We start from the raw sequence: 12,695 nt of genomic DNA, 5'->3' as shown, positions 1-12,695 counted from the left end.
AAGGCCCCAAGGCCCCACGGTTACTCCAGTGGACCCGCGGACAGAACCCAGTTCCCCAGCTCCTACTAGAGAGTAGGCCTCTTTTTCTCTTCGGACTCCGCCCTTTCTCTAGGAGCCCAGGGACTTCCATCGTCCCTTCTTGCAGAGAACCTAGCCTGCCTACCTCTGCGTGGACTACTTCCGCCATTGCTGTCCCCTGACCATGCTTGTCCTTGCTTGTGGGGATGGGGGACGCGAAAACACCAAAGAACCATCAAACAGATCGGTCCAGGTGGCAGACCCGCCGGTTATAGTCAAAAGTGGCAACAGCTCATTTATTTAGCCAAAAATAGATACTTTCTTGTACAATTTGGTTCACACGTATGTACATTTCTCTGTATATACAAAAAGAGTCAGACACGCTTATCCTCTCTGCAACTCCACCCCGCCCACCCCCGAAATCAACAGAACAAACGAACCTCACAATCTAATGTGGGGCAGTACAGAAGCGACCTGGGGAGGGCCAAGGGGAACCGGCTTTATTCTTTCTTTCGTTCTTTTTTTTTTTTTGTGTGTGTGTGTGTGTTTGTTGGTTGGTTTAGTGTTTCTTTTTTAGGTATTCATACACAGACATGCTTGCAAGTCATAACTATACAGAGCGATTTTTTTTACAATTAGTACAACGATTTAAAAATTGTTCAAAGAATTAAGATGAGGAGAGAGCTGATAAGACCAGAGCAGCATCCAAGTGGTTCTGGGGCCTGGAAGAGAGAGCGGAAGCAAAGGAAGCGAGATTTAGAGACTTAGAGCCTGCTGAGGTAGGGGGCACTCTACTGAGCCTAGGGTCAAGCGTATGGACTTATTTAGCCCTGGGTGTAATAACTCTAAACTGCACAGAAGCGATCAGAATTCGAGGTCGGGCCTGGAAGGAATTGGGCATCACGCAGGATAGGCCGTGTGCTCCCGTGGCCTGTTGGCGGGGCCAGACTCCCTCAGCTCTGTACCCACAGGCCCTGCTTGAGGTGCCCGAACTGAGAATGAAAAAGCTTCTTACGGGTCCACAGGAAGTGAGAGAAGAGTGGATTTTTTTGTGCTTTTTAGAAATAGATTCCCAGCCACGTTTCTCCCTTCTCCGGGTGCGGTGGGGGGGAAGCAAATGGTTTCTGCCATTGGTTCTGCGTTTTCCTTATCATTCCTGAAGGGTCTCCCACTTTGGTTCCCAAATTCGGGGTCTCTTACCGCCTTGGCACCGGCTGGAAAGCTGTCTTGAGCAACTTTTTCTCCATTTCCAAGGCACTACAGCGATCTGTAGGAAACAAGGGGAAGAAAAGGGAGGCCTTCAGAACGCTAGGTCCAGGCCTCTAGGGCCGCTGTACCCGTTCTGGAGCGAAGAGGAAAACAGCTTACTTTCCCCAAACCCCCTGTTCTTTTCCTCTGGCCGAGAGCCCCACCAACAGCCTCCCTCTGTGTCCCACACTTCTGTGGTCACCTGTTCCACTCTCCGGCTCCGTGGGCCGAGCGTAGGCGGCGGCGGCAGCCGCCGGGTGACCAGCGGCTCCGGGAAGTCCCAGCAGGTGCTGTGGGGCCGAGCCCAACATGGACAACGGGTGCGGCCGCGGGCCGGGCGGCGGGCCTGGGAAAGGCCGGTTGGTCCAAGCGGGGAATTTGCCAAGCGGCGCCGAGACGAGTCTGTGTGCCGCTGCTGCTGCAGCGGCAGCCGCGGGCGAGAGCTGCAGCGTCGGAGGCGCGACGGCTGCCCCGGGAGGAGAACCTCCGGTTCTGGGAGGCGAGCGACGTGGGTTATCCGGGCTGGTGGCCGTTTCGGCCAGTGACCAGATCTTGGGCTTCTGCAGGGTGGAGGAGGGCGCTGGTGCGGGAGCACAGGGGTCCAGGCCCGAGGGTGGAGAGGGCGGAGATGGAGGAGCCCTGGCCACAGGCGGTGGCGCTGGGGCCAGGCTCAGGACCGACAGTGGTCGCTCCTCCAAGCCTTCGGAGCTATCGTCTGAGTCGCTATTTTTGCAGTCCGAAATGGGTCCTAGGCCGAAGTCCCCGTTCCTGTGCGTTGCCCCAGCCAGGGTCAGTTCCGGCCCGGCTGCGGCGCTGTCTAAGTTTTCCAAATCGATCTCCTCATCTTCCTCGTCGTCCGCCAGGCCCTCGCCCCCCGTGTCCTCCTCCCCAGCGAGCTCCTCCTCCTCCATCTCCAGCTCTCGTTTGCCCTCTTCCTCATCTTCTTCTTCGTCCTCCTCCTCCCGCTCGCTCCCATAAGCATTGCCCTCCTCGTCGGTGCGACTACGGGGCGCCCACGTCATCTTGTTCTCTTTCTTGAGGCGCCGGCGCGCGTTGGCGAACCAGGTGGACACCTGGGTGAGGGTCATCTTGGTGATGATGGCCAGCATGATCTTCTCGCCCTTGGTGGGGTACGGGTTCTTGCGGTGTTCGTTGAGCCAGGCCTTGAGCGTGCTTGTGCTTTCCCGGGTGGCGTTCTTGGGACGGGACGGGTCCCCGAACTGGTACTGGCCATAGGGGTAGAAGGCGGGGTGCGGGTGCGGGAATGCGGCGGCCGTGGCCGGATGCTGGACCCCAGGGCTGTCCTTCAACTCATACTGAGCGCCCTGTACGCACATGAAAAAGGAAGGGGACACGCGCGGGGGAGCGCGAGTGAGCTCCAGTCGTCGCAGCAGCCTCCACCCTCCCGCCGGGACCCTGGTTTTCTTCTGCACTCTCACTTTGCCCTGCACCCCAGCTCCAACCCCTCTTTCCCGGGTTTCTCCGGCTCTTACCAGCTGTGGGAAGATGGGCAGCTCCGTAGCGTAGGGCAAGAAGGCGCCGTAACTCTGGGCGGCGGCAGCTGCAGCTGCGGCCGCGGCGTAGGGTGCCCCGTACACGGACGAAAGCACGTTGGATAGGGACCCCGAGGCGGCAAGCTCCGAGGCTCCGGCGCCGGGACCGCTCCGGCCTCCCGCGCTGCCGCCGCTGCCGCCTGCGGCTCCCGGGCGCTCGGGTGGGTAGAGCGGGCGGATGTACTGGTATCCGAGCTGGGGGAAGGACATGGTGGCCCACGGGGCACCTACGGAGTGGGGGCCCGGCCCCCGGGGCCGCCGTGCTCAGTGCCGCACGTTGGCTCCGGAGCGCATCGGGGGCTGGGCCGAGCCCGGGCCGCGTTGCCTCCCGCGCTGCGCTGCGCTTCGCGTTCGCCTATTGATCTGCTCCGCGGCGGCGGCGGCGGCGGCGGCGGCGGCGAGGAGTCAGGTCAGGTCCGAACAGATTGGCCGAGATTCCCTGGGCTCCGGGCTCTGATTGACATTTCTACGGGGCCGCAAGCCCCTCCTCTCTGCGCCGTGCTCCCTCCTCTAGGCCGGGAGAGCCTCTCTGTGCCTAACGCTCAGGTCTGTCCTCCTCTCCAGGAGCTGTGTCGCGCCTCGCTTCCTTCGCCCTCCTACAGTTTACACTCCCACCCTGTCCTTTCCACTCCCCTCCCCTCGCTGCGTCCCCTAGCCCCCACCCTCTGATCGCTTCCGCTCCCAAGGCTCCTTGGCAGTCCTGGACGCTGGGAAACTGCGGTTCTTTTTCCTCTTTCCCTTTCTCACGGTTCCTTTTGCTCACCTCTCAGCTCTCTTCACTTTTTCTAATCTGACTCCTCTCTCTTTTAAATCTCTTTACTCTCTCATTTTCTCTTCCCTGTCCCCAGTCTCTGTGTCCTGGGCTAAGGCGACCTAAAGTTGAAGACACTTAGAATGCTGTGCTGGGGGTGTGCGTCCGCGTCAGTGTCTGTGTGTCCGTCCCCGCCCTTCCACCCCCGCCCTCACCCTTCCCCAAATCTCGAGTCTGACGTTGCGCCCTCTTATTCGACTTTTCCTCGCGTCTCCTCCTGGAGTCTCCAATCACCCGGGAGCCTTCTGGGCGAGGCGGTCTTCCCTCGCGAATACAGAGCGCCGGGAGGGGCGGGGCAGGACGGGACGCAGTCTTTTCCCGCCCCCTCCTGCCAGCACAGGGGTGGGGGGGAAACCTAGGCCAGGAGTGGCGGGTTAGTGCAGGGTCACCTCTCCTCTCGAGTCTTCCAACTCTGTTTTCAGCCCCCTCAGCAGCTATAGTTCTGGGGTGGGACGGGACCCCGTACCTAGGCAGGCTCCAGGGCTTCGGCGGTGGTTCCTTTTGCAGTTCTCAGCTCCGGACGCTCTCTATAGCAGAAGCCGGCAGCTAAAAGGGCAGCTAAAAGAGTTTAGCATGCAGCCTGAAGTAGGGAGAGCTGCCTCTCCGAGCCTTTAAAAGACCGAATCTGTGCCGGGGAAACCCTGCAGTTTACCACGTTAACACCTCCGGGGTACCTCGGTGAGAATTCTCATTAGAAAGTGAGTTTGGCGCCCAGGTGGTCTTGTGGAACGTGGAAAGAGCTGGAGCTCCTGGCTGGGGGTGGGGGTGGGGGGTGAGGGGGTGGGGGAGGAGCAGAGAGCCTCACCGCGGAAGCTCTGGGAACTTTCCGAGAGCGCATCGAGAAGTTTCTGCGTTGGTGTTTTTGGTCGATTATGACCATTCATTTCACTGTCCCTTCTCCTGTTCGCCAAGGCCAACGCCAGTGTTTTCTTTTGGTGACAATTCCCCCTAGAGCAGAGGAGCGCGTGCATGTGGGGGTGGAGAGCAAGATTTTGGTTTTATGGTAGGATAGCTAAATGTTTCATGGTAGGGTACCTAAATCTAACTTGAAATGATAGTGTCTAATTGCCCACCTTCACGGATTACGGCGTGTAGGGGAAAGTCACACAGAAATTCCCGTAATAGTTGTGGCTCCTAGCTAAACGATTTAGACTGTGGTGGCGACCCATGCACAGCCAGGCCTGCTGCGGGCCTGCAGCCCAAACAACTCCTGGGCTGCGATTCTTCAGTAGAGCAACGAGCTCCAGCTTAGAGGCAGAAACGCCACTCCCGCGCCTCAAGTTGATCTAGGAATCCAGTCTGAATTCTGCCTGCATGGAGGATATCTTAGGGTCTGGGGTTTGTCAGTTCTGGTATGAATAGTTAAGTTAGGGAATGAAGATTTCTTTTGCCCTGGCCCTGGACTCCAGTCAAAAGTGGAGTCCGTGTGTGTGTGTGTGTGTGTGTGTGTGTGTGTGTTACCTCGTGTTACATTCCATGGGCCTTTGTACCGGCCATAGGTTCCAGGAGGTGCTAACTCAGAAAATTAGTGGGGAAGCACAGTTAGGAGAGCTACCTAAAGTTTAGAGTTCCAAGGTAGCATCTGGAATTTCCTTAAGCTGGTTCTGTGCAGCTTCTCCATCCCTTCCTGGCTCTCGTTGCCCGGTGCTGGAGGTTGCCTTTAGGTGAGCCTTGACCGTGGGGGCACAGCAGGGCCGGCACTGGTCTTAAATGCTTTTCTCCAGCCTGATTCCGTTTCTGGTTAAACTTGTCATGGGAAGCCAGCCCTCAGCTGCTCGGGAAGGATCTTAGGGTTACAGAATCGAGGTGACATTAATTCCTAGGATCTTTTCTATGTGTAGGACTGTGAGTCTTGCCAGGCAGCTGTGAAGACCTAGCTACCCGGTGGTGAACGAGAGTAACGGGGGACAGAGCCAGATTCCAAGGTGGGCGAAGGGGCTTTGCTGTATGTGCCTGGGTGAAAACAGATATTTAATTCCGCCCCCCCCCCACCTGAAGTAAAAGAAAAACAAAACGCAGAACCACACAACAACACTCCCCCCCACACACACTCTCTCACACACAGGGGCCTCTGAGATGCTCCTTCTGCATTGCATTAACCACCTATCGACCTAGTTGTGCCCGACTGCGGGTGGGAGCGGGCAGGGAGTCAGACACACACACACACACACACACACACACACACACACACACACACAGAGAGAGAGAGAGAGAGAGAGAGACAGAGAGAGAGAGAGACAGAGAGACAGAGACAGAGAGAGACAGAGAGACAGAGAGAGAGAGACAGAGAGAGAGAACCGGAAGAGCCAGGCTGTTCTCAGGAAGAACTCATGCAGACCGGAGGCGCCCCTGGCCCAGAGGGTGAACCTCTAGACCCAGAAATGAACCTAAGCACCTCGCTTAATTAGATCCCTTCAGGCATTCCAGGCCGGGGGCAGAAACAGCTTCCCTGTTACCCGGTGACCGACTGGGAAGAGCGTTGGCCAGGCCCTGAAATCCGCACTCCACGTATCCCCAGCGGCTGGAGTTCCAACGTGGCTCTGATTTCTCAGTAGGACCAGGCCAGTAGAACCCAGCTCCCAGACTAAGCTCGTAAATCTGCTGTTAGCTGAACCTTTTCAAGGGATTTTTAATCCAGGAGATTAGGTCAGATTGACACACTCGCACGGAGAGCAAAGAGAAGCAGGTGCACAGGGGAGTTGATTGGGAAAAGACCTGAGCGCAACAACGCGCCGCTGGCAGAAGCTTCTCCAGCACCCCTCCTTCTTCCAATGGCCCCAGTGCACAAAGCCCTGCCGGCCCTCACCACAGATGCTCTCTGGTCTGGGCCCAGGGCGCCAGGAGCGTCCACGCTAGAGAACAACTGCGAGAGGTGCCCGAGGTGTACCCAGGGCCAGAGGCCCATCAGGTCTGGGGTCTGAGCTGAGTAATTCACGTACACCGGGAGCCACCAATCTCCATCTCTTTCCTCTCCTGGTCCAGCTCCCGATGTGCCCGCGCCCCCCATCTAGGGGAGCCGCTGCAGCCGGACCAGTATTTAGTCCTTTCCTCCCAAAGTCCAGAGTCCCCCAGAGGCGGTGCGGGCTGGCCATCCTTCAGCATCCTGCAGACTGCGGCGTGCGCTCCCACTGACTCCCCCCCCCCCCCACCCCGCGCGCGCTGGGGTTACAGGTTAATGAAACGCTCGTTTTCCTCAGTCATTTGTTTTGTTTTCCTGCAAAGTTCTGATAAGTAGCTAACCAACGAAGCTTGTAATTACAATCTTACAGAAACCGGGCCGATCTGTATATAAATCTCACCATCCAATTACAAGATGTAATAATTTTGCACTCAAGCTGGTAATGAGGTCTAATACTCGCGCATGCGATAATCCCCTCTGGATGCTGGCTTGATCAGATGTTGGCTTTGTAATTAGACGGGCAGAAAATCATTATTTCATGTTCAAATAGAAAATGAGGTTGGTGGGAAGTTAATTTCTCTCCGCTCTGTGAAGCGTAGACAAGAATTTAATGATTTAATTACAGTTGTAAGCCCTTTCCATGAGACTTAAATTGAGCTGAGAATATTTTTTTTCCTTTTCTCTCTCTCCCCCTCTCTCACTTTCGCGTTCTCTCTCTCTCCCCGCTATTAGCAGCCACACGGACTTGCAGATGCGTGGCCTGGCTTAGCGCCGGGAGGAATTCACATTTGACTGTGAATCTGGCCTCGGAGCATCCCAGGAGGCACGGGCCGGGCGCCGCCACGTCTGCCGTGCAACTCTGACTGAGCCCTGTAAGCTGTCAGGGCCTCGGAGGCTGTCCCTTGGTCCAGAGACGCCACGGGAAACTTTGGGGTAAACTTTGTAAACTTCTCTCCTGGCTCTATAGAGAGATCGCTGGTCGGAAAGGCTGCAGCGGCGGCGGCAAGGGCCCCAGGCCGGATTTGTGCACGGTGGAGCGGGCCCGGTCGCCCCTAAAGGAGCGCAAGGTTCTCCAGCGGGCCCTCCGTACTTCTGAACCTCCCGGACCAGGACCTCTGCCACCGGCCTTCGAATGACCAGATCTGCGCCGCGGCTCCCGGAATCCCAGCATGGATGGAAAACCGTGGCCCTGAGCGCGAGTGGTTTTATTTCTCTTTTCCTCTGCAGTATCATCCCGTTTCCACCTGCGCCGAGCATTTCCGCCGTTCTCCCTTTTTTCCGTCCTATTTATTCCTCGCGTTTTTTGTATATTTAATTTCCGGGGTTTTTATTTTTCTCGTTTTGGACTCCTAATGTGTTCTTTTTTATTTCTTTTTTTTCCCTGAGTCTTTTTTCCAACCCCCCGTTTGCATCTCCCCCCTCTTTTCTCGGGTTCTTCTTCCTTTTCCCTCTCCCTCTCTTTCATTCCGATCCGTCCTATTTCAATCTTGGTCAATCCCAGGCTCCCTTCTGCTGGTTTATTCTCGGTTCCTTTCCTCTACAGAGTCTGTCCCCTCCCCCGCCCATGGATCTGCTTCCCCGGCATCCCCTTCTCATCCATCTTGGGAGATGAATATGTCGCCTTATTGGATGCGGAGGCCAGAGCAGGGCGATGGGGCTCGGCCAACGTCGCACATTTTCTTCATGCATATTGAGAATATGGTAATGAGCGCGTTTGCATTGTTGCATGGAAATGATGCATCTCCCTCTGCGGTGCCGAGTGGGCAAGGTTGGTGTGGACCCAAGAGAGCCCGGTCGTGGGCACCGGGCCTTGTGGCCCTAGTTACCCACTGTGGTACAAGGAAGTGATCTCACGAGCGCTCTGCTCGCCCTCCGCCTGTTCTGGCTTCCACAAAGGCGCCGTTGCCCGGGCTAAAGTCTGGTGAAGGGAACCGAGCCTGGTTCGCCGGGTTGTCGCGTCCCAGGTCCACGGGCCTCGGAACCCTTTCCCGGCGATCAGAGTCCTGTGAAGGAGAGCCTGACTGTGTTCTCTAACATTTTTTTGCGACTCGAGTGACCTTTCTGTTAGGACGAAACATAGCCACACCTTTTGACCCGCGCCACACGCGTCTTCTTCATCCTGGGGTCGCATGGGCATCACTTGACCCTGGCCGGTTGACTCAGCAGGCTGTCTGAGAGACCCACTTCTTTTCTAGACTTGGGCTCAGCGACCACGAGGCTGACTGCCAGTTAGCCAACAGAAGCGGCCCCTCCCCAGGCCAGCCAAGCTTAGGTGAAGGGGCCCAGGGCCTTCAGAAGGGTGATGGCCCGCTGAGACAGGTCAGGCTCTGCTTGGTGCTGGGCGGGGGGGGGGGGGGGGGGGGGGGGAGAGATTTATGCTCGCTGGGAGCTCAGGGCCCCAGAGCCCACATCTAGCAGTCAAACCCCACAGCCCTCCTCGGGACATTTTCCTGCCTCCTCTTTGCCTACTTCCTTCTAGGGAAGTCCCTAGCGGGAGCTCTATGAACCGAAATGCATTGTGGAAAGGCAGCCATTGTCAAGGGTCAGGTTTCTCAACCTTCAAGCATCCTGCCAGCACCTCTACCGGCAGGGACCGAAGATTTTTTTTTTTCCTTAAATTTGAATCAAAACTCAGATGCATCTGTTTGGGAAAGTATTTGATCCTTCTATCACTTCTGCAAACTGGGAAGGAGCTGTAGGCAGAAAGGAAATCCAGGTAACAGTAAACCATGCTCCCGAGCCTTGCCCTTGCTTGGGGTTCAAGTATACCTCACATCATTAACAAACGCTGGCGCGCGGCGGGGGGGGGGGGGGGGGGGAGGGCACGGTGAGTAGTGACTCTAAGAAGAAAGCAGAGCTTGCAAAGGGAATGTTTCTTCCTCGGTCCCCCATGTGAGCTAAAATGATGTCGAGGGTCTCCAGGGCTGCCCTAGCTTCGGATTTGCCCGCGTTACTCCTATAAAAAGCAAATGTGAAAATTTGAACGCAAAACCTTACCATGCTGAGTTATTACCATTGGATAATCTCATTAACCGTTCTCAGGCAGCACAGCATTGAATTCTCACTATCCCCAGGTAGACTGTGGAGAGCCCACACATGATTGTGTAGGATGTGAACCTACACACCTCCAAGAGGAAAATAGGGTACTGAAGCCACCCCCTCCTCCAGGTCACCAAGCCCCATGTCCTGGTTAAGGCAAAACAAAACAAAAAAATCTATTTCTCTAATCGGTACAAAAAGTTGGGAGGATGATCCAGTCCTTGAAAAATTGGAAAACTGGGGCTTTGGGGATTTGGAAAAACCTGGAGTGACATTTTTAACTATTCCCTCTGGGGAATAGAGGGTTGGAGTCTTTGAGGGACCTGGGAGGAGCAACCACTGGATGAATTGTAGAGCCAGCGGACCCCAGATTCTATCCCTCAAACTCCTTGCTCTTTACCAAGTCCCTTGGATTGGGCGGGAGCAAAAACTGGACTGGTATCTAGGCTGCACTACCCCTGCTAGAGTCCCGCTTGTGGGAGGGGAGAGGAGGACTGGAGTTCTAGGCCTAATGACGGGTGTCTGAAGAATGGAGAGATTTCAGAAGTTTACCACATGTGCTTCTCCTCATTCCCACCCACTTCGGGACACATGGCGGCGATGGTCTTGTACCTCTACGTTTGTGGTTAATCTTGGTAGTGACTTCCTCATTGATCAAATTTCTGAATGGTATTTTAAGAACTCTCAAATACTTAGATCTCAAGGTTTGACACATTGGAAGGCTAAAATATACAAGATCTGGCTGCTTATCTGTCTTCCTTTCTGCTTCCCCTGACCCTCCATTTCTCTCTTCCTCCCCCTTTCCTTCTCCCCTTCCTCCCCTTCACCTTCCCTTCCCTTCCCTTCCCTCCCTGCCCTCCCCTCCCCTCCCCCCCTCCCCTCCCCCCTCCCCTCCCTTCTCTCCTCTCCTCTCCTCTCCTTTCCATCCCTTTCCCTCTCCCCTACCTGTTTTCTTATCTCCTCCCCTCTCCTTTCCCCTTCTTGCCCCTCCCCTTCATTCCTAGCCAAGCAACCCACACACTCAGCTCCCGCCACACTCCTTTCTGAGGGCAGTCTTCTGGAGCCCTCTGTGGTTCAGTCCCAAGTGCATTGGCTTCTCTCAGGGACCTCTGGGTACTAGTGTCGGTAGCCACTCTTGGTGTCCTTGAAAACGGATAAGATCTAGACAGTCCTACTCATGAAGAGGAGCCCTAAGGAAGGGGACAGATGCTGGAAGGCTGGGAACCTCTTCCTGACTTTCCTACCTGGCCCTCTCTGTATTGCTGGGGCTGCTCACCTGGGATAGAAAAAGGGTGAGGTCCCTTGGTTGAGGCCTGCTTTATAGAAGTCCAAGGGATGGATAGTCATATCCTTTTGCAGGGTGGTCACAGAGTTGTAGCAGGCTGATTCTTGAACTTCTAGAAGAATCTAAAAAGGCCCAGTAGGAATGGTGGAGCCAGACTTTCCCAGTGCTCTCTTTAGCCTAGGCTTGTCTTGGTTCTCATGAGCCATCTTAGAGAAGAGGTCTTTCTTCCATGAGAGTCTGTTTCTTTTCTCTCACTCTCTTCCACCCTTCACCCTCCTTTCCTTATTTCTTTGCAACAAGCAGTTGCAGAGAACCTTCTCTGTGCCAAGTGCTGGGTATGGAGTGGTGAGGGTACCCAGTCTGGCTCGAATGGTCTTGCATTTCTGTGGGGGAAACCAAATCAGGAAACAGGTGAGACAAGGCTGGGGCCAAGGATGGCACTGGTAGGGCCCTACCCAGCCCAGAGCCTCACAGAACACCAGAAGGGAACCTTGTTTGAAAGAAGCTGGTGGGATCCACCATGGTACATTGCTGCTGTAATTTTGTCTCCTGTTTGAGGAGGGAAGGATCTTATCCATGTGAGCACCCTTATAAAGAGGTTGGGGCCCAAAGGAGACAAAGACCAACACACTCCGCCACCAGCTGAGGGAGGCCAACAGTTGCGAGAGACAAGGAAGAATTTCTTCTCAGAGCCTCAGGAGAGTGGGACCATCCAGCGTGGGATCCTGGGTGACAGAAGCCCTGGAACTCAGTAGATGGGGTGATGTCATAGGGTTTAGGAGACCTTAACTTTGGAAGCACAGGCAGAGGATGTGTTTGTGAAAGGTGATGTTTTAGTTCAGATAAGCAGTTAAAAAAAAAAAAAAACCTCTGGGGGAAGTGCATTTAGGGTTGCTTTCTATGATAGAGTGACCACTAGCCACAGGTGGCACTTGGCCACCTGAGATGCAAGTCCTCCAAACTGAGAGATGAGCAACATGCAAAGCGTGCAGCTGACTTCAAAGACACGTGACAAAAGGAAGGCTGGGAGCTAGACTCTAAATGGCTGACCACACGTTCAAGTGGGGCTGTTTTGCAGTTAATAGATTAAATAAAGTGTGTTATTATAATTAATTGGCCCGGTAAAGCAGATTGGTGGTAGAGCAAATGTCTAGCATGCATGCACACACACACACAAAGTAAATTCAATATTAATAAATCCCAAATTTTACCCTTTAAAATACAGTTGCTAGTCATGCTTGCATATAATCACCGAACTTAAATGACAGAAGGAGGAAGATCCCTGGGTTTGAGGCCAGCCTGATCTATATAAAGTGAGATCCCAGCCAACAGAGGTTACGGTGTGAAATGTCTCTAAAAACAAAACAAAGCCAACACACACACACACACACACACACACACACAAAATAAATTCAATACTAATAAATCCCAAATGTACTTACAAGAGAGCTTTAAATTGCCTTTGTGGCTCATGTTGTAGGCCTGTTTTCTAGTATTGTTCTAAACAAAAGGCTGGGCGCGTGTAAGGGGCCCATGGTGGAGATGGAACTCTTTCCTCAGTTGGCATGTGACATCACGAAACCTGGAGAGCTAACTGGGAAACCCTGCTGAACTCAGAAGAGATGAATGGGCTCATACTGCAGTGAACATAAAAGCATATGAACGAGTCAACAGCCCTAGGAGCAAAGTAGATTTAGGAGGCCTGGCCCTATAGCTCAAGGCCTCATTTCTGAATCTTGACTCCAGCACTCCCTCAGACCCCTCCCTGTCATGTAGCTCTCAGTGAGAAGGACTTGGTCCTTGGGCCCAGGTCCCTAGGTCTCCTGGTCTCCTGATGGTTGA

The 12,695-nt window shown here is 54.6% G+C and overlaps 1 protein-coding gene across 1 annotated transcript; it reads right to left on the bottom strand.

Moving 5' to 3' along the window:
* Window positions 1–287: 287 nt before the first annotated feature.
* Irx3 (iroquois homeobox 3) lies at window positions 288–3,432 on the bottom strand. The gene is made up of 4 exons (XM_041650254.1): window positions 2,760–3,432; window positions 1,469–2,591; window positions 1,219–1,285; window positions 288–740 (listed from the first exon to the last, which is right to left on the bottom strand). Exons 1-4 carry the CDS (start codon window positions 3,027–3,029, stop codon window positions 686–688), a joined length of 1,515 nt encoding a protein of 504 aa, XP_041506188.1. The 5' UTR covers window positions 3,030–3,432; the 3' UTR covers window positions 288–685.
* Between the last annotated feature and the right edge of the window lie 9,263 nt (window positions 3,433–12,695).

Source organism: Microtus oregoni, unplaced genomic scaffold, assembly GCF_018167655.1.
Source record: "Microtus oregoni isolate MIOR12 unplaced genomic scaffold, Mior012 000004F_ref0000308, whole genome shotgun sequence".
NCBI classification, from domain to species: Eukaryota; Metazoa; Chordata; class Mammalia; order Rodentia; family Cricetidae; genus Microtus; species Microtus oregoni.
This window is presented reverse-complemented; position numbering and strand designations above follow the sequence as displayed.

Coding starts and splice junctions, on each gene's coding strand:
- Irx3 (XM_041650254.1), bottom strand. CDS start 3,029: ATGTCCTTCCCCCAGCTCGGATACCAGTACATCCGCCCGCTCTACCCA. Junction 1,286..1,468: donor GGAGCCGGAGAGTGGAACAG/GTGACCACAGAA, acceptor TGTTTCCTACAG/ATCGCTGTAGTGCCTTGGAA. Junction 741..1,218: donor TTCCAGCCGGTGCCAAGGCG/GTAAGAGACCCC, acceptor TCTCTCTTCCAG/GCCCCAGAACCACTTGGATG.